This window comes from Drosophila subobscura, chromosome A, assembly GCF_008121235.1.
Source record: "Drosophila subobscura isolate 14011-0131.10 chromosome A, UCBerk_Dsub_1.0, whole genome shotgun sequence".
In the NCBI taxonomy this organism is placed as follows: domain Eukaryota; kingdom Metazoa; phylum Arthropoda; class Insecta; order Diptera; family Drosophilidae; genus Drosophila; species Drosophila subobscura.
This window is the reverse complement of record NC_048530.1, coordinates 17,552,797-17,573,147: the sequence shown is the minus strand read 5'-3', so window position 1 is coordinate 17,573,147 and position 20,351 is coordinate 17,552,797. Positions and strand designations below refer to the sequence as shown.

The following is a 20,351-nucleotide window of genomic DNA, read 5'->3' as shown; positions in this document are numbered from 1 at the left end:
GGTGTTGCAATTTGAGTGGCATTTTGTGGTATAACTTTTTGGCCAAGTGCCGCAAGCGTTGCAGGGGACAAGAACCCTCGGCTAGCCGCCAGGTAACTCTTCCGCAAGACTTTGTGGTCTCTCCCATTCTTAATTAAAAGTATTGGAGCCAAAGCAGGAGCAAAAACTTGAGTCAAAAGTTAAGGCAAAAAACTGTACAAGTCATAAGAGAAATCCCTGAGAAATCTGCACAACACTCCAATCCCAGTGAGTGTATGGGGAAATTTCATTTGCCAACTGCAACGAGCAGAGATTTTTTTCACTTCTTTTTTGCTTTTTTGCTTTTTTGCAGCTGCTTAAGCTCCTGGGAACTGGTTGCTGCTCCTTTGCCTTTTGTTTAATTAATTGTCTCTGGGCAAACAAAGTAGGGCCAAGGTGGGGCTGACTGGTTGGCTGTTGGCCTTAATGGATAGCTCTATGCATCCACGAAATCCACGCAACACTAACCCAGAAATTGAAATCATTTTTCACCAAACAAAATGAGAGACAAAATGCGTGCCAGGACATATTAAAATATTAAAATTGGCAAACAAAGAGATGGCCTAGCCCCGCGACACGAATACTCGTGGATACAATGGAGAGTGGAGTGGGAGTGGAGACGTGGCACGTGGCACGGGGCACGGGGAACCAAAAACCGAGCTGACAAATGAACGTTAAAAGTGCGCGACAATTTTTGTCTGCCTCTTCTTTTTTGCTGCTTTTCATGGAGGGGCTTTTGAATTTATTATGGCACAAATGACAATCGGGGCTGGGGTTTACAGTACAAAATGGCAAAGTGACAAATTGATGGCTGCCTGGGACGGGGGCCACCACAACCCCCCATGACTGGTAGCCTATCTATTCTTGGGCAATATTCTCAAACAATTATCCCGCTAATAATGCATATTAAAATGTAAATGTCTCGGCAGGTACACGGTATGCCAAATTTATGACCAGTCGAGATGACAGAGTCCTGAATAAGGCATTGGCGGCACGGGCCCCGGGCGCTGGTGGGAAATTAAGCCCTCAGATTATTGGCAGCGAGAGCGGTGCCCAAATTAATGTGTCTGCATTTCAACAGAGCTGTAAAAATCATGATAGGAAGTAGGAGAACAAGTTAGCTCCAGTTTTTATGAATGTCTCATATTGCTGATAAATGCTGTCATAATTATGAAGTGCCAGGCAGTATGCTGGCAAAGAAGTTAGGGACCAATCGCACTTACTTAAGTGCAGCTGCTGAAGACGAACTTGATAAGTTCTCAAAAAGAATAGATTAAAGCAGAGCGCAAAGCAAGAACGCCAAAGAGCGCGCACAGATGAGAGCAGAGCACCACCAAGCAGATCGGCAAGAGAGAGAGAGACAGAGAAAGAGAGAGAGAGCCGCCGCGAGAGTGGAAATACGCTACCTGAAAGCGGACCCGAATCAGCATGCGGCTACAAAAACAAACATGCTTGATCGATGGCAGAGCTTTAAGCTCAGCTAGGCAGCAATGTGGGTGCAGTGTGTTTGTGTTTGTTTCGGCTGCGCGAGCACCAAAGCTTGTGATGCAAAACTGTATATTCGAGCTCTTGCTGAATTTGTGTTTGCATTTCAGCAACATTCAAACTTAGCTTGTCGCTAACAAACAACAAAAAGCCATATATGTACTTGTTAGTCTTAATTGCACCTTAATCGCTGCCATTGCCACAGCATAAGCTCTGCCAATTAAATGCATCATAATTATTATCGTGTGTAACAAATAATGTAAATTAATACCGTATTGATTTTGAATTCGTTTTTTTGGTTTTTTTTTGTAACAAAATAACAAATGAGAGGATAATTCTCGCTTTTAATTTGAATTCAGAGTTAATTTAATGTTCAATTTTTGCAGCGCAGTTTTTGTGCCTCATTCTGAGGGCATCATCTACGCATTATCCGACGGCAAGCCTTTGTCCTTTGGCAGGGATATCCTGGAATTGCCTGGCATCCGCTAATGGCCCAACTTGGCAGCATCTTCGTGGCAGTCACGCGCCCATTTCTGGGGCAATAATTCGTGAGGAGCGGAGGAGAGCAGCGACCCCGTGAACGCCGTGACTTTTTAACTTGGACATGGACTTTGTCTCGGTCTTGGGCAGCGCCTTTGGTCCTTTTATGGCCTCTGTATATATTATTTCATAAATTTAATTGTCACGTACACGCACACACACACGGGGGGAGCATCTTTGGGCTCTCTCGCATTTATTTGGGAATACGGCGCCATAATACGTGTTTATAACTCGACTGCGCGATTCCGGCCATAAACGTGTTCAATGTACGCCTACGTGGGGAACGTACATACAAATGTACATATGCCGCTATACTTCTGAGACGCTAAATGATTTATTTACTGTATTTATTTAATCTATTTTATGGCCGCCGAGAGCCCTTTTTCGGGCTTCAGGCAGCAGCTTTAAGGGAACTTGATATCTGTACGAGTCGGTGGATATGCATCTGTGCATCAGGTTATGGCTAGAGTTTTGTGCGTTTGCTTCCGTCAAGCCTTGAGTTTGCTTGAAATAATGTTAAGAATGATCAGGGGGAAGCAAAAGTTTGCACAATGTTCACGTACAGTCATCCCTCTCGTGTACACAACAACTGTGCGCCTGTCGTTGCTAAGCAGCACTTGCACTTGAATGTGACACGCATCAAATCACTTTTAGCCGAGTGCACTTAATGTCGCTTCGAATGCCGCTCCCATTAATACGGGATGAGGCGTGTGTGTGTCTTGGGTCTGTGCCTGTGCCGGGCTTTGCAGCAGTCAGTCTTTGACAGCCGCTCAACTGAGCTAAGGTCAAATAGTTGTATGGAAATCAGAGCTTGTCAGCTGCAAGTCACATAGCAATAAGCCCGTAAAAGTCAGTCAACTGCAATGCCAGTGCAGGGAGAGTTGTCATGCAGATCTCTGGTAATACTGCCATCAAATGGTTTGTACTCACGCTGCTGCTGCTGCTGCTCTACACTTTGCTTCCGAAATGCTTCCCGTGAGTCGGCACTCACTCTGGGTCTCGCACTCCCATCAATTATGGAAGAGTGCGCTTTCGCTCGTTCATCAGCGAGTTGACCGAGTTAATTGCGTTATTTTGGACTACCAGCAGCTTCACTTAGCGATAATCAATTTGGCCAACACAGCCCAGAGCCCAACCTTTAGCCGAGCACAGCGCGCTGTGGTGTGTTGCCTCAGCCCTTTACTGCCTCGGCTGACACAGTCGAGGCCGCCTTCGTGTACATTTCGGCACATTGTAATTAAAACGGACGCCAAACGGAATTGAGCGTTAAGCGCGGCCCACATGACCCTCCGAGAATGTCTGCCCGCCCGCCAAAAGTTTCGCAATAAAAATCCCGTTAATAAACTTTGCATTTCAACGCACACGCACACACACATACATACATATGTATGTATGTACATACGTACATACATATGGGAATTTGGCACACTGACTGACTGATAAATAATGTTAAGAAATGCTCATGGCCTCTCTCTGCGTTCAGCATTTCGCTTTTTTTTGTTCTTCTTTCTTTCTTTCATTTTTGTTTTTGTTTTTGTTTCTTTTCTTCATTTTTTTGTTGTTTTGTTTTTGGTTCTGTTGTTGTGATTTTAATTAGATCGTTTGGCGAATGCGGAAAATAAGTAGAAGAGGAAGAAGCGCAGAGAAAGTGAAATGAAAACCGAATTGAAAGTTTATGTCAGCGACTATATCTCTCTCTCTCTCTCTCTCTAACTTAGTGTGTGCTTTTGTGTGTGTGTGTGTGTGTGTGTCTGCGTAACCCGAACGTCAAATATGTTTGAAGAACTTTATTATGCAAAATGCCAAACATTCTCCAACTTGTAGACGTGGCTCTGTCCTGCTCCGCATCTGTTCAGCTCTGTTATGTCCCGTTCCGTTCCGTTCTCTCCGCTTCTCCTCTGTCCTCTTTCTTATTCCTTATTCCTTCTCACACACTCCACTCTCCACTCTCTTCTCTCTCCTCTTTGCTGCCTAACTCTTTAAGTGCGTGTGTGTAGATTTCTGTGCGCGCAAATCTCATTTGAATTATAATGACGACGCCGCCAGCTCGGATACGCGCGCACACACACACCCACACACCCACACACATATGCACTCTCTCACTCGCACTCACCCACATGCACACAATAAAAACAAAACAAAAAAAGGCCGAAGCAAAGTTGAAAAGAGTTTCGCCATGTGATCGAGTCATAAGTACCCTGTAGAGGCCCAAAACTCCAAAATAAAACATCAAATTTTTGCACTTGCCACAAAATCTGGGCATCATTTCCAAATTTGTGAATAATCATTTTGGAGTGCCATAAAAGCTCTCATTTGTGTAATAAAATATGTTAGACAATCTGCAGCTAATGGCCAAAGAAACCCCCAACGAATATGCCCCAATAGAGTGCCTTTGTGCGGGTTATTCGGGAGCGGGGCACAGGACCAAGTGTTGCTCCACGCAAAAGTCTCATCGCATGGCAGTGTCAGTGCGCCGTGGCAGCGCCGCTTTTGGGCTCTAATAAAATGTGCGCCTACATACCTGAACATGCCTGCGGAGGCAATGGGAATATCAACGTCGTGGAGCTCTTGCGTCGCGCCACCGCACAGCCGAGCGATTGGGGCTTGAAGCTACGCAGCTGCTGCATAAAATCGGAGCACTCCATTAGGGCCACGTCTGCGAAATGCAGGTCGCACAGGATCTGGTTCTGTAGGGGAAAATGAGGAAAAAGTGAAAGCAGGAGACAGATGCGGTAGAGCACTTTGCTCATCGCTAAATGATTTATTTGTGAGTTCATTTGGCTGCGATGAGATGTGTGTAATGTGAATTTTGATTAAGCCACTTGCCACATGCAGTGTGACTGGCTGTGGCTGTGTCTGTGGCTGTGGCAGCCGTGCATCATTTGCCACATAATGAGTTCACTTTTATGGCGAGCCCGAAATGAGCAACTGCATGCGAGATGAGATGAGATGAGATGAAATGGGGAAAGATGAAGTGTGGGAGCGTGGGAGCGTGGGAGTGTGACTGTGTACGTACCTTGAACCTCCTGGCGCGCTTCTGGTTGGGTCCTGTGAGATTCAAGCCGCACGAGTTGCACCGCAGACACTCCTCATGGTAGTGGTTGTTGTCGTACAGCGGCGATGGCTCTGTAATGGCATCGAAATGGCAAATAGATCAAAACAGGAACATTCCAGCCGCAAATGCATTTCCACAAATCAATCAAATATGCCGTTACCGTTACCGATATGAATGCGAATACCAATGGGGAATGCTGATGGGGCATGGGGAAACCGAAACCGAAACCTCACACACACACACGAACAATGTTAGTCAGCGGCAAAATTTCAAAGCAAATATTGCCATTAATTTGCATATACATAACCCAAATATGCAGGAAGGATGGTTGGATGGATGGATGGATGGATGGATGGATGGATGGATGGATGGATGATATGGATGCCTGGGGAAATCCGGCTGGAGTATGCGGCTACGTCCGACACACACAATAGACTGCTGGAGCGACTCAATTACAAACGGAAATGAGTTTCTAATACAAGCAAATTGCAAAAGGATATCGCTGCCAGCCCACCACAAAGAGCGAGCGAGAGAGTGGCACAAAATTGTTGCTTGTTGAGTTGATGAATGGGCAAAAGATGCCTCAACCTCATGCCTCATGTATGCCCTTACCACAACAAAGCAGAGAAAGATCGAGTCTCAGTCCGAGAGTTTTTGCTTTGGCTACCCACAAAAACAAATACAAATATTGGGAATAGTCCCAGTTGAACGGGTAAATGAATTGATTAAATTCAACAATTTCTTGGCGCACATTTGAGGACTTGTTTCAAATCCAAAGAGCATTCAAACTTTGCTGTGCCCCACATTTTTGTGTGCTGGTCAGGGCAGTGGCAATCAAGTGACTGCCACCATAATGAGCATGTGTGCTCCGCGGGCTCTGCCCCTTTTTGGGGTAGCGAGCGGAAATCATAATTAAATGAATCAGGCAACCGGAACATCCATACATTATGAGAGCCGGCCAGCTGGCTGCGCCAAGCGACACCCGGGATCAGCGTCGGAAAATCTATTTACATGTCATGGCACGGCATGGCGATGTCATGTCGGAGCCAGCGTTGACCCAAAACTTGCTTGGCTGGTGATCCTTCTTCCCGCTCTCTCCCTCACTCGGCTGCACGCTGGGCGTATGCGCAATACATTTTATTGCGTACTTCGAGGATAGATACATACATATGTACATAGGTAAATCTCTCAGCCTTTTGTGGCTTATTTTGAGTCTCTTTTTTAAGTGTTTTGCCCCTACATATGTCCAGCTGCCAGGCATGCCGGCAGGCCTTGACCAGAGCCAGCCATTTTCCAAGGAATTCCACTCCATTCGAACCGTTTCTGGTCGAAACTTTGCGCATATTTTTGCATTAATGAACTCGACTGGGAGAGAGACTCTGACATGGCATTCCGCACCTAATTGGTCTGCCGGCACCAGCCGGCGAACTAAGCAACAAACTAATGCAATGAATGTCCACCCGGAGATACTAGAAGGGGCCACAAATGTGTGCTATGCATGGCCATAAAGTGCACCGAATTGCATTGTCATGTGCAGTGCTGAGAGACTGAAATGCGCAACAGGAATGCCAGCAGAAAAGTACTCGAAAGCAATGTCATGTCATGTCCAGCCAGCCAGCCAGCCAGCCAGTCAGCCAGCCAGCCAGCATGGAGTTCACTTCAGCTGCAAGCTGGCAATGGCAGGGGCACGGTGGCGGGGCAACAACTGTTCTAATTTAATGGACCATCATCATATTTACGCTGCTGGCGGAGCTGCCAGAAGCTGCAACCAAAATTTGACTAATTGAAAGACGACAAAATGTTGGTCGCTTGCTGCGGCATGCCACGGGGAGGGAGGGCGCGGGGAAAGAGAGCAATAACTGCGCGTAGGCAGCTGCACCTTTGGCTATAATTTTGTTTCTCTTTGTAGTCTCGCTCGGCAGACAGAAAGATCTCTGGTCAAGGGTTGAGGAGCCACAGCTGCTCCTTATAGCATCAGCAGATCTCTCTCCCCCTTTCCCCCTCTCTATCTCTCCCTCTCTCTGTGCAACTCTGTGTTCCCTCCAATTTGCTTTTATGACAGCTGCCGCCGCAGGGCAACCTTGCATCTGCGCTCTGGAGAAGGGAGAAATTCCTGACTTTGATAAATTACCAACTAATGACCCAAAAGAATTGAAAACTTCAGGTTTTTAGTGCAGAAATCAAGCGTTAAGTTTTTGCCTTCGCCTGCCTCCTGCCTCTCGGGGGTTTCTTTTCGTGAAGCTAGTCCAAAACAATGGCTGCTTAATGGCTCGTGTTAGGCACTCTCGAGTTGGGTGGCTGGGTGGCTGGGGCTGGGGCTGGGGGCGTGCCAATTGTCAGACAATGGCAGGCCAGCAGACACTTGCCACTGAAATGTTGGAGCAGGCCCAGAAGTGACTCCAAATGCAATTTGTTTAGCAGAGATCAAGTGGTGCTGGGCGGTTGGGGGTGCTTTGGGGTGGGGTGCACTAACTTAATTGAGCGTAAATAATATTGGATGCCACGCCGAAACGAGGAGGATGCTGGAGGGCAACCAACCAGGCAGCCAGGCAGCCAGGCAACCCGGCAACGTGCCCTTTCAATGCACTTTCATTAAAATTATAGAGTGGAAGAGTGGTAACAGCAAAGGGGGGAGAGGGGGTGCACTAGCTTAGGGGTTGCATGAGCCCCTGCCCCTGCCCCTGCCTCTGCCCCTGCCGGTGCATTGCCCCAAGAGAAATTCTGCTTTGAAGCAGGTCAACCCTTTGACGCAACTGTACCTGTAATTGTACCTCTCCACAAACAGCTGCCACACAACATTTTCAAAACGCGTATTACCCATAATGAGTAGCGGGGATTGATTCCCTTTTCCGCCTTGTGGCACTTTTGCTTAATGAGAAATGCAATTACTCTTTGGGGTGGAACCTTTTGCTGCAACTGTACCACTGTACTGTGCAAGGGGGGAACTAGCCTCAGCTGCTTTCAACTATGATTTCTCAGGGACTTTCAAGGTCTGCTGACAATGCCCCAAAGGCGGGGTTGCACTGCCAGTCGAGTGGCCATTATAAATGGTCAACTTTATCCACAGACAAGGATCTTAAGTAAGCTGAAACCAGCGCCCCATCCCCATCCCCATACACGCCCACAGCACTGCCTGTTTGTCAGTTGTTTGGTGACTGTTGGACTGTTGTTCAATTATCGCTGACAGTAAGCTGTCATTAGCCCGGCGGATAAGAGCCGGGACTCGAGGCCACAGCCTGTCGCGACTGGCGACTGGACGGACAGCCGTCAGTTTTGTCGTTTGTCCTCCTTCCACTCCTCTTCCACTCCGCTGCTGATTAGTGCAGTGCAATTAAATTGAAGCATATCATTTACGCAAATTGCTGTCCACAGCAACAGCCAGTTGTCCAGTTGGCCAGTTGGCCAGTTGGCGACCCCAAAGTGCATGTCCTTTTATGACGGGCAGCGTGGGTCATGTGGGTCACAGGCCAACGAGTCGAACACCACTGACAGGGTGGCCAAGCAGAGTCATCGGCCCCGCCTTGGGTGTATTGTACGTGAGTATTTATGGGTCAACAGGGACCATAATCGACCCCAAACATACACACAGCCAAACCCTTGGTGCGCTTGGCTGCAGTGCCCTGCTGATGGTTGAATGACACGATAGCAAAAGGGCTGACCAAGGGGTCCAAAGCATGACTCCCGAATCATGAAAGTTTGCGGCATTGCATGACAGCAATCAGACATTAAATATGCTTCATCCTGCGCTGCTCCAAGCGCGCTGCTCAGGGTGGACTTGGGAGGACCCTGGACTTGCATTATTCCATTACGACGACACGCTCAGACGTCAAACAACAAATTAATTTAAAAAAAATGTAATGCAAAAAATAATTGTTTTTTAATTAAAAAAATAAAAAATAAAACAAAATACAGCCAAAAGAGAGAAACTAAATCCAAATATGAAAATAGAAACCTAACCTCTTAAAAAAAGCTTAAAAACAATTAACAATACAAAAATGCTAAAAAAAAGGAACTAAACCCCAAAAAGTAAATAAAACCCTTTCTTTATAAAACAAATTGCAAAAAAAAAGCGGCAAAAACTTAAAATAAAATTAAAACTAAAAAACTAACAAAATTATAAACTCAAAATGTAAATAAAAACCTCACTGGCAAAGAGAGCGAGCGCGAAAATAATAGAAGACATGAGGGGCATGCCACATAAATTGCAAAGTCGGCACGTAAAATGTTTCGACTTTTGCTGGGGCAACGTGAGGCGCGCATAATGCGGCTTTTAATGGAATTAACGTGCGCAAAAATGTTTCGCTGCCGCCGACTAAATGCTCCATAAGCCAGTGGGCAACCATGCCCATAAATTCTCCTCACATGTGCAGGCAAACAAAATGTATTTCTGGGGCTACCATTCGACAGTAGACGACGGCAAATGGATTTAGGGCTCAGTGGACGCACGGCAGGAGCTGTGATTAATTTTTGGGGGGAGCACCGCAAATTTGATTTATAAACAGGAGACGCGGCAGCCACGCACTTGTTGCATGACTGAGAAAATAAGAGAAAAAGCGGAGGAGTAGCAGCACCAGGGAGGAAAAAGGAGAAGTGTAAATGCGATTGCACATCGAACGGTTTGAGTGCTGCGAGAGCTGTGAAATGGTTTCCAATTAAAGTGAAATTCTCCATCAAGTACTTATCAATATGAAGCCCCTAGCCTGGGAGAGTCCCTTCAATGGGAAATCGACATGAAGCAAGTTGCAAGTTGAATCCCCCGAACACGAATTAGACCCTGGCTAAACTTTCGCACCCCAGACGCCACTTAAGTGTCAGGAAGAGGGAGAGAATTGTGTGAATCTATTGCAGAAGCGAGGACCTGCCGGCCCACACCCCACAGCTGCTGCTCTAAGCCAGGCAATTTGCATAAAGAACTTTTGTTTGCCCAAAGAATACATATTATTAAAAAGAAAGTAGAAAGTGGAAAGTGTGGGTGTGTGGGTGTGTGGGGTTGTCGGTTCACATGTAGATTTTCTGGCCACATAAAAGGATGTGCCACAGGGGCAGCCCAGGATGGGCCAAGCACGAAAGTGCAACAAAAGTTAATTCAGTTTTCCAAATGGTTTCGAGCGTGCAACTTTTTTTGATACCCACACATGAGCAGGGGATGGGGGTTAAGGGTGTGCGTGTGTAAAATCTTTCTTACATATTTAGTTTTTGCGTGCCGCAACGAAGACGCACCGAAAATTGATCAAAAACTTTTCTGTTGCCCGAAAAAAGGAATTTTGTGTGCTCCTTCTTTGTCTTCTATTTTTCTTTTCTAACATTTTGTTTCAGTTTGGAATACCCTGTGGCCGCTGTGTTTGGTTAGAAGCTACGATTTTCCAGCTGGTCTTGTCTCAGGGTATTCCTCAGTCGCAACTTATCTTCTTTATAAATTTTTTTGTTTCTTCCAATATGCATTCGTGGCAGGCATTCAGGCACTTGCGTGTCGAGTCTATTAGCAGCGCTCCTCCCACACCTGAGCAGCAGCAGCATCAGCATGGAGTCAAGGTGAGTCAGGGCTTTGATCCTGTTCGTGGTACCTGGTCCGGGACATTTAATGGCCAACAATCTCTGCCATTCACTCACATCCTCGCTCAATCAATGTCAGCTGTAAGGCCCCACGCCCCCACACAGCCAAGTGTCCTGTCCCCTTGTCCTGCTCCTCATGTCTCATGTCTCCCCTGTAATGCTGTGCGTGTCCGTGTCCCTGTCCGTGTGTGCGTGTGTGCGTGTGTAGGCAACTTTTGCCCCCATTCTGTTGGCTGTCTTCGTCTTCGTTTTCGTTTTCGTCATGCTGCTGCCAGCCTCCATCCTGTCTCTGTCCCCGTCACTTTCCCTGTCTTTGTGCTCGTTCTCGTCCTTGCTCTCTGCGTCTGCGTCTGCGTCTGCCCTTCCCTGTTGTAGTTAAATCATTTGGAATTTTATTGAGTAAACTGTTTTGTAATTATTTTCATCTGATGCCACGTCATGCTCATCCTTCGTGTCCCAGTCACAGACTCCCGTCACAGTGCCAGCTACAGTCCCTATCCCTTTCCCTTTCCCTTTTCCTTTGCCTGTTCCTTTGCCAGTCCTTGTTCCCCAGGCTCTAGTATCTACTCCCCACTTGCCACTCCTCGCCCTGCTGCCCCACCGCCCTCTGCCGGTGTCAGAATCGTTTGTCTGCTCCAATTAGCAAAGCGACAACATGTTGCGGTCCTTTCTGGCCACATTTTTTGTGTCCCCGCACACCTATTATACCCCCCACCCCATCGGGCCCTTCCCAGATTTGCTGACAGGCTTCGGCCCCACCCCGCCATCGATTCGACGCTGGAAATTTGGTTGTTGTTTTAGCTCTGAAAATGTTTTAGTTGGAAAATCAAAAATGTTCTCGCACGTAATCAGCCATGAAGGCAGAGCTGCGGGCCAAAGAGCTGTGAAGCTTCCTGGGTTTTATTTAATCTCTCCATCAACCCCTCAAAAGTCAGATTAGTTTCTACGCAAAATATCTCAAAACATTTCCATAAGGAAAGCCAATAGTTTGTCGCGTTTTTTGTTGCAACTTTTAGACTGTTGATCCCCCAAAATCCCCCAATCCCCCAGCGAATGCCTCAAAGAAAGCGAAAGCCTCCAACTTCCATCAAGAAATGGATTTTGGTAAGTGATGATGATGAAGCCATTGCCTTGCTGCTCTGCAAAACACTGCAGAAAATACCCAAAAATGAGTCCAAATATATTCTGTAATCGCGTGATCCTGATCCGCACTGTTAGCCCCCATTCTTCTGCGTACAAAGGGGCAAAGGCAAAGGCAAAGGCAACGGGAGTGCCCATGCCCATGCCGCCTCAAGGGCGATCGAAGAGCGACTTTCCTACGACTGGGACACAAGCGTACACGCACACGAACACACACACACACACACAGTAAGTGAGAGACACACACAACACACACACAGCTGCTTGCTCTGGCTAATGGTTCAGGTGATTTTCTATTGTCCTCGCTGTTGTTCCCGCTGGACGGCATGTTTAATCCAAATTACTAAAATACACAGACAGAACTTTTGTTTGCCCAGCTACACACACATGTGTCTGTGTGGGTGTGTGTGTGTGTGTGTGTGTTTGCTGTATTTTAATGAATCTACGAGTCGAACCGTGCGGCGGCGTTGGCGTTAATTGAGCCAAAGTCAAACATTCAGTCTGGTCTTGGCCGAAACTAACCCACCAACCAGTGGACCCACCCACCCACAGGACAGCACTCGGCACTCGGCACTCAGCACTGTCAGTCAGCCCCCCTTGCCCAGTCCACACACCCCGTTCCATTACTTCAATTAGTGCGAGGTTTTTCCGTATTCTTTTCTTTTATTTTCTTTGCTTTTCTTCGTTGTCGTTGCTTTTGGCTTGACTTTTCCTTTGCGTGCTGTGCAAGTTGTGTGTTAATTTGATTTTATGGAAATAGCCGCAAGGAGAATGCCGTGGAAATTACACACAGCGATTGCATGTGAACACAGACAGACAGACAGCTGGACAGACAGAGATTTACGAGCGGGTTATATGATATATGTGGGATATGGCAGACCAATTATACCACCGTTTTGCGCATTATATTTCAAATCCAATTATCAATCAGTTATTTATGGGGTTTCGCATGGCAATTGGAGTTATTATGTCTTGATTCCATTTCATTTGTGTGCTGCGGTAATTGAGACAACTTTGGCACGGAAAGTCCCAGCACTCCTTGGCATAATTTCAGCGAAACTGCCACGCAATGTGATATTTATGGGTTCATTTCTTTTGGTATTTTGATCTGTCACTCGCCCAATTATCGTCTGAGCTCTGCAGCAATTGTAGAGAGTTGTACTTCTAATAAGATATACTGATTTTGTCGTGTTTTAAGGACCATCCAGTGCAATCTGCTGCGAAGTGACGTACAACGGTGCGTATGATTCACGGCCAGCAATTTGTTTACATGAAACAGTCAGTCCTTGGCCAATGGACAATCAACCATCTTGTTTTTGGCAAATAAACGCGAGCCATTACCACGGAAACTAAACTGCTGTCTCAATATTATTATTATTATTATTATTATCATTTCTATGGCATTTGGCCTCAACCCAAGACCCAAATTCTGGCCAGCCCCTGGCCCTGGCCCTGTTCCTGTGTTTTGTCCTGCTGTTGTCTTCAGTTTATGTGCTTCTTGTTATTTTTGGCCACTTTTTATGCGACACTCAAGCTGCCTTCTCCTCCTTTCGCTCCTTTCGCTCCCCGCCCGTATTCCGTTTGCTTGTCAAATATCTGAACGGCCCCACCGAGAGGCTAAGGAAGGTGACAGCTGTTAATGGCATTAGACATTTGTGCGGCTGCCACGCCTCCCGCTGCTGCTGCTGGCATTCAGTCAGGTAAGGTCCATCATCAATGGTTTGACTGAAACAACAACCGAATGTGACATATTGATACCCTCGAAGGGACATAAGGTAGAGACGTCATTCAGCGAGAATATTCTCCATTTTATTTGCCTGCGATTTCTGTTTATGGCCGCCGCTGCTGCTGCTGCTGCTGCTGTTGGCGTCACAGCAATTTGCATTTTATGACCAGAAATGATTTGAAAACTTTCGAACCTGCCAGCCAGCTGCTGCTAATTCATTCGACAACGAACTCTTTTATGAGCTGCACAAGGGTAAGAGAGAGGAGAGAGAGAGGGAGCCAGGGACGACGATAGGTCAGTCCAATCCTCCATCAGCTGCTACACTCATTCACTCAGCAATCAATCAATCGGAAAAAAACATGCATAAATATTTGGCGATGGTACAAATAAATTGGAGACTTTGGCTTTAGCTCATCTTAGGCGTCCTTTTTGGGGACTCAAGCTTCAAAACTTAGCAGTTGCATTTGCTGGGAAATGCCATTGGGGATTAGAAAACATTTGGATATGCTTTGGCAACATTTTGTCAATTGTCGAGCACTAATCAGTGAGCCACTTGCTGTTCAAACGATCCTGTTCATAAAAGTGTTTCCCCTTTTGGTTTGAGGAAATTCATTTGTCTCTTCTGGCCATAAATTAACATTAATTTCGTGCCACAACATGTGCCCCCCACTTTCATTTGTGTATCGTAAAAATGCAATTATAAAAATGAATGTTATCTGCCTGGTGGCTTCCTATTCTGCGTGTCTTCTGCGTTCGTCCTTTATCGTTGTGTTTCGTTGTCAGTTGGCATTCCCGTATTTTCGTTTGGCTAATGGATTGTTTGTCCGAATTAGTCGGAGTAATCCATCTTCGAATGGACAGCTTTGACTTAAAGGAGTCGAATGGGCAGGCGCCACAGCAGACACAATGTCCAAGGTATTCATATTTTTCCCAAAGTTAACTCCCCTCCCAGTGCTGATAGGGGGCAGCTTGATCTGGTCTCTAATTACTAGATTTTGCGGCAAGTACTGCTACGCCCCACACTCAGTTTTAGACAGCGGGGAAATCCTCTGCCATTCACTCCCAATTAGCCCTGACTCTGACTCTGCCAGACACTTTCTGTGGCTGTCTGTCTGTCTGTCTGGCAACAGGTTCAATCAACATGTTCCATCTCTCACTGTGCCTGCCCCTAGCTACCGCCATGTCCATTGACGCAACTTGGCAACCGCGAAAAGGATACTTGTTGCACCAGGCAGCCATGCACGTAACTGGGTCTGGGTCTGGGTCTGGGTCTGGGTCTCTGCTGCTCATGTTTGGGCTTGTCATTGTTGGGTGTCATACAGGACTCCATTCGCAGCTCATTCATAACAGTCAAGAGAGCGGGATGTAAAGAGAGAGAGAGAGAGAGAGAGCAGGAGGACATTGACATTGCACTTTCATTCATTAAAGTTTCTGTGCGTTGTGCGTTGGATGGGAGATGAACTCGTACCCACGCATGTCATGGAATGGTTATGGAATGGAATAATTTATATACAAACCGCTGCGACTACATTTGCTGCTGCTGCTGGCACTGCTGCTCGACGGCTGGCGACGGCCGCTGCGCAGCGACGCAACGCCGTCGCTGCCAACGTCAACGTACTGGGCCACGTCGCTGCCGGTTGCTCTCTCACGGAGAAGCTGCACTCGAGCTGGCGCTCAAACAGCAGCCTAAAACCAGCCAAAAAAAAGCAAAATTCACAACAAAATTTCACTACACACACCGCAAAAAAAATGTGTAAAAATATGTTTGTATTGTATATACACGCACACAGTGGCACACGGAACACACACACGCACACACACACAGACGGGCTGTGGAGCGAGCGAACGACCAGGCGATAAGAGCGCGAACAGCGAGGCGGAGCGGAGCGGAGTGGGCCAGAGAGCGGCTGCAGCAACAAAGTTTTTATTTGTATTTACAGTTTACGATGGGCAAACTCTGACGGGGAAAAGGGGAGAACTGGCCTGTGGCGTGGATGCCGGCACGGACTCGAACTCGGAACGCGAGGAACTCGAACGGAGTGCGGGTGTGCGGACTCTCTCTGCCTGGTGCTTGTGGCACGTTTGCGTCTTCAACAGCAACTGATGGCAGAACAGGAAAAGGAACGGAGAACGGATAACGGAATGGCCAGGCGCCGCCATTGACATGGCATCCCTCTCTGTCTCTCTGTCTCTCTCTCCGCCCTGCTGAGCCCCTCCTTGACCGAGTAACGTTGCCCGCACACAGATTGGCAGCACCGCGCGACGCAGACAAACAGCTGTTGGGGCTGCCACGCCAGCTGCTGGAAGCTGACACCAAAGCTTTTGTTAAAGTCGAGCTTTTGGCCACCAGTTCATCCACCAGCTGGCAGGACGCGCACACGCAGGACACTCGCAAACGAAACGCGGCACTTTTTGAATATAGGAAATGGGAAATGGGAAATGTGCAATGGGAAACTTCGCTGGGGACTTACCCGTCTGTGTGCTGGAGTCAAAAAAAGTGCTGGTGGTCTCCACGGTCATGGTGCCGATGGTGCCGTCAATGATTTGTGCCGATGAATCGCGACGTCCGCGATAGCTATCGGAAGAGGGCGAAAGAGATAGTCAGTCAATGGATAGCAGATGGGAATGAATGGGAAATACCCACCGACAGACATCGTCGCTCTGGGAGCTCTGGCGCCGAAAGTTGCGGCAGCGGATCATCTCCTCCGTGGTGGACTGACGCCGAAAGCCGCGAGCAATGAGAATCTCCTCCGTGGTGGACTGGCGCCGGATGGCGGGTCGCTGGTTCTGCTCCACCGTCGGCAGCGGCGGTGGACGCGAGCAGGGACTGGGGTCCCGCGACGAGCCGCAGCTGTTGGACTCGGGCGAGTGGCGGGCCGCCGAGCTGCTCTGGCGGCGCAGCGTGTGCCGTCGCGGGCTGCCGTCTCGCTCGTGTGTGCGGTCGGGCGAGAGATGGGTGCGCGAGTCGCGACGACCGCCGCGCGAGGCGCTGTCCGGGGAGAGCGAGTCGCGGCGCGAGGCTCGTCGCTCGCAGTCCTCGGGCGGATCCGGGCTGAGGGCCGGCTGGGAGCCGCGTCGACTGCCGCCGGGCAGGACGCTCTCGTCGAAGGCCGTGGCCTGCCGCTGCAGGCGGTTCATGCGCGGCGCGCGCTCCGGGCTGTGGCCCGCCTTCGAGTCGCGCCGATTGACGCGGCCGCACTGCGTGGTGGAGTCGCGGCGACTCTTGGGTGCCGTCGGGCTGGTGGCCGGCGGCGTCACCGAGCTGGTGATGATGGTGGGCGGCGGCAGGGCCTGGCACGCGGAGTCGACCTGCTGATGGTACTGGATTAGTGGCACGGAGACGGAGTCGGAGTGACAGGAGCCGGCGGAGCTGGTGGAGGGGCGCTGCTCCTGCCGGAAGTTGGGGAATTCCGGGGCGGCGAGCGAGTCCCGCTTCTTGGTCACCTGGTACTTGGGTGGCGGTGGCGGCGTTGTCACGCGGCCGGCGACATTGCTGTCCCGCCGGCTGCTCGACAGGTAGCTCTCCCCGGATCCGCGGCGCGAAGCCTGCGTTCCCAGGCAAAAGCGAGGAGTGCGGGATGGAGAGAGAGAGAGAGAGAGAGAAGAGTGGCATGCTTCGGGTTAAGGTCAAAGGTTAATTGGCAGTGTGGAAGGATTTGTCGAAGTGAATTGAATGAATGTCTGTCAGTCCCGTCAAGCTTAGAGTTCTTCAAAAACTACAAAATGCTGAAAGGACATCAGTCTGCGGATGTCCTCAGTGGATTCTGTCTAGAAACAACATACAAAAAGTACAGTCAATTCAAAAGTGGATGCCAAATGGCAGTGGCACAGGAGTACAGGAGTGCCAGCTGTCAGCAAAATGTACCCTAAAGAAGTACAGTCACGTCAAAGGAGTGCATGAATAGCTCCATCTCTTTCAGATTCATGCAACTATTGTCTGCCCTATCCAATCAGAGGAGGGGCAGCTGGCTGGCAATTCTAGAGGGGAAGTACAGTCACGTCGGTATAGTCATATCCTTCCAGCTTTGTTACGCTGCAGGTCAAAGGGTGCTAATTGAGAGTGGCCGCAACTCACGCTCTTAGTAGTAGTTTCGACGACAACCACATTCACGGATATGTGGCTCGGCGGCTGTTCCTCAACTGCGGCGCTCTCGCGCCTGTTCCAGTGCTTGACGAACTCGGCCGTGTTCGAATCGCGCCGGGACCTGATGCTGCGTATGCCGGAATCGGCGCTCGACTCGCGACGCTTGCGTGGGGCAATGTACGTGATATTGCCGCCACTCGAGCTGCAACCAGCCCCAGCACCACCAGCACCAGTGCTCGCATCTGTCGTCGATGTCCGCCAGGGCAGGCTGCGGGCGAGATCGGCCAGAGTTTCGCGCCGATTCAACTGTGCCTTGTTGTTGCGCGCCTGCTGCTGGGCCTGCTGCTGCTGCTGCTGTTGGGTCTGCTGCTTGGTGCCGCCGCTCCACTCGCGCAGAATGTCAGTAAGCTGGGCCAAGGAGCTGCGCCTCCGCCGCTGCAGACCTGGCGGTGGCGAAGTGCTCGGCGGGGTAGTGATCTGGGCGGCGGAGTCGCGACGTCCGCCTAAACGTTGCCGGATCGTTGACTCCTCCAGCTGCCAAATGACAAGAGGGATTAGTAGTCTGATGGGCCACCATTGTGGGATTCTGTCCCCACTCACCTGTTCGCGGACGAGGTCGTCCCAGCCGTTGCCACCTGACCACACCAGCCCCACCTGGTGGGACATGATGGGCAGGTTGCACACAAAGCACACCGCTGTCATAGTCCTGCAACGAGACGAGCACACACTCAGCACGCAATGCACACATGTTGCTACACGGATATCTAGTTTAGGCGGATGCAGTTAGTGGGTGGATATGTGTGGGTGAATAAGTGCAGATCCTCCTTGGCCACAGGATGGATGTGGGTGTAGATGGATAGGCAGGATAGTTGGTTAGTTGGTGGTGCAGTAGAGATCGGAGCGGTGCGGAGTGAAGTGGAGCGGCGGCAGCCAAGCAAAAGGATGCGCCGTGTGATGCGCTTGTGGAGGGGGTTGCAGCTGGACTGACTTGACCAGCAGAAGCAACAGCTGAAAGCTGTCTCGGTGTCTAGCCGTGAGCTTCAGCTATGCTATAAATAAATGCTCCAGCTCCAAGCTCAGCCCTCAAGGTTGACAGCTCAAAGTTCAAGTTGAAGGCTGAGCGCTGAGAGCTGAAAGCTTTCAAGCTGAACGCGCTCCGCTGCAAGCTCACGCGTTAAGCTTTTAGCTTTGGGCGCTGTCAGCGGAGAGCTTTCGTTTATTTTATTTACAAAGTCACATGCAATGCAGGTAAAGGTAGAGGAAAAGGAAAAGGTGAAGCTGAGTGTGCGGCATGCTTAGGAGAGCGAGCTTAGGCAGAGCTTTATCAAAAGTGCCACGGCTGTGCGCTGTGCTGTGTGCTGTGTGGTGAGTTTGGGTGTGTTAGTTATAGCAGAGGAGGTGGGAAAGAGGAGACTGGAAAAGTGGCAAGCCAAAAGCATGAAGCAAGTTTATAGTTGGTGCAGTCTAGCGTTAGCGTTAGATGGAGGATAGCAAGTGGATAGCAAATGGATAGAGTGAATCTTGTTTTTGTTTGTTGTAGTTTTGTTTTCTTGCTGTGAGGAAGAATGTTGCTAACTTCTTGCGGATGGCCACGCAGCCGCTGCTGCTGGGCTGATCCATGGACCTGTAATGCCGAAGTTTTGACATGGCGCATGGCGTTATGTGTCTGCAGCTGCAGATCCTTTGCAAGTCAACGATATCCTTGGGCTTGGCTGGTTACTCCTTCTCGTCTCTCAGCTGCTCGTCTTCTAGTGGCGTTTGCGATAGATTTTTCTTTTGCTTTTTAGTTTTGTTTTTATTTTTTCAAGTCAATAAATTGATTTGCTCTTTTTTATTGCATATCTCTCTGCAGGGGTTGAGCAGCACTTAAGATTCGCTTTGCAACACTGCAAGTATGTTTGCCTCCGCTTTGCAACACTGTAAATATGCTTGAGGGGTTTTGCACTTGGAAAGTTTACTTTGTCATCGCAACGGAAGGGGTTTCGTTTTTTAGGTTTGTTGCTTTGTTTTTGGGGGCCGGGCCGTATGTGCTGTGAGTTGTACAATTAACACTAAAAAGTTACTGGTATTTAACGGTATTCAACTGTATTCAATTGTATTTAACGGTATTCAACTGGATTCAACTGTAATTTGTAACTGTAAGTTTGGCTTTTGTAAGTTGATTTGGTGGTTGATCGGATTGTTAATTGGTTTTTGGTTACTTAATGGGGCTGTGGGTTGGGGGGGATTTGTTGGTTTTTTGCTACACACAGAGACACAGAGAAACACTGAAAAAAATTGAAGAAAAGAATATTGGTTTTTGTTTTTGGTCAAATTGGAGAAACATTAATGGGATCCATAATGGGTAGATACTCGTACTGGGACTCTATCTCGATACAAAGGGGATTTTTTAATCTATCAAATAGTGGGCTAAGGGTAGAGGGTTATTCTACTGCTCATACATATGGCCTATAATAATATATTTTACATCATTTAATATACGTAAATATTCTAAGGAACTTCAACAAAAGATTTCAATCAAACATGCGAAAAATAATTGAAAATGATTTGAAATAAATTATAACTCTTATGGGGAATACTTATTCCAGCATCATTTATGAGCATATTACTTTACCCAAGTCAAACGTTTTCTTTTTCCCAGAAATGTCTCTTTAAATGTGTTTCCGTGTAATTGTTTGCAAGGAAAGAATTCGCCTTTAACCACTCACACAAAATATACGCCTGTTTTCCCCCCTCTGAGCACTTTCGAG

The 20,351-nt window shown here is 48.4% G+C and overlaps 1 protein-coding gene across 9 annotated transcripts in view; it reads right to left on the bottom strand.

The window, feature by feature from the left end:
- LOC117896819 overlaps positions 1–20,351 on the bottom strand; it is a 70,419-nt gene that overhangs the window by 26,765 nt on the left and 23,303 nt on the right. For 4 of the 9 annotated variants that reach the window (XM_034805386.1, XM_034805394.1, XM_034805352.1 and 1 more), the window contains exons 1-7: positions 19,178–19,324; positions 18,202–18,307; positions 17,593–18,135; positions 16,162–17,063; positions 15,989–16,092; positions 5,060–5,169; positions 4,565–4,730 (exon numbers count right to left, since the gene is read on the bottom strand). In XM_034805386.1, the coding sequence (XP_034661277.1) occupies positions 4,565–4,730; positions 5,060–5,169; positions 15,989–16,092; positions 16,162–17,063; positions 17,593–18,135; positions 18,202–18,307; positions 19,178–19,248 (2,002 nt within the window). In that variant the 5' untranslated portion in view covers positions 19,249–19,324. Of the gene's footprint in view, positions 1–4,564; positions 4,731–5,059; positions 5,170–15,034; positions 15,176–15,988; positions 16,093–16,161; positions 17,064–17,592; positions 18,136–18,201; positions 18,308–19,177; positions 19,327–20,351 lie in introns of those variants that run through there. The other 5 variants (XM_034805378.1, XM_034805335.1, XM_034805327.1 and 2 more) reach the window with 4 other exon arrangements.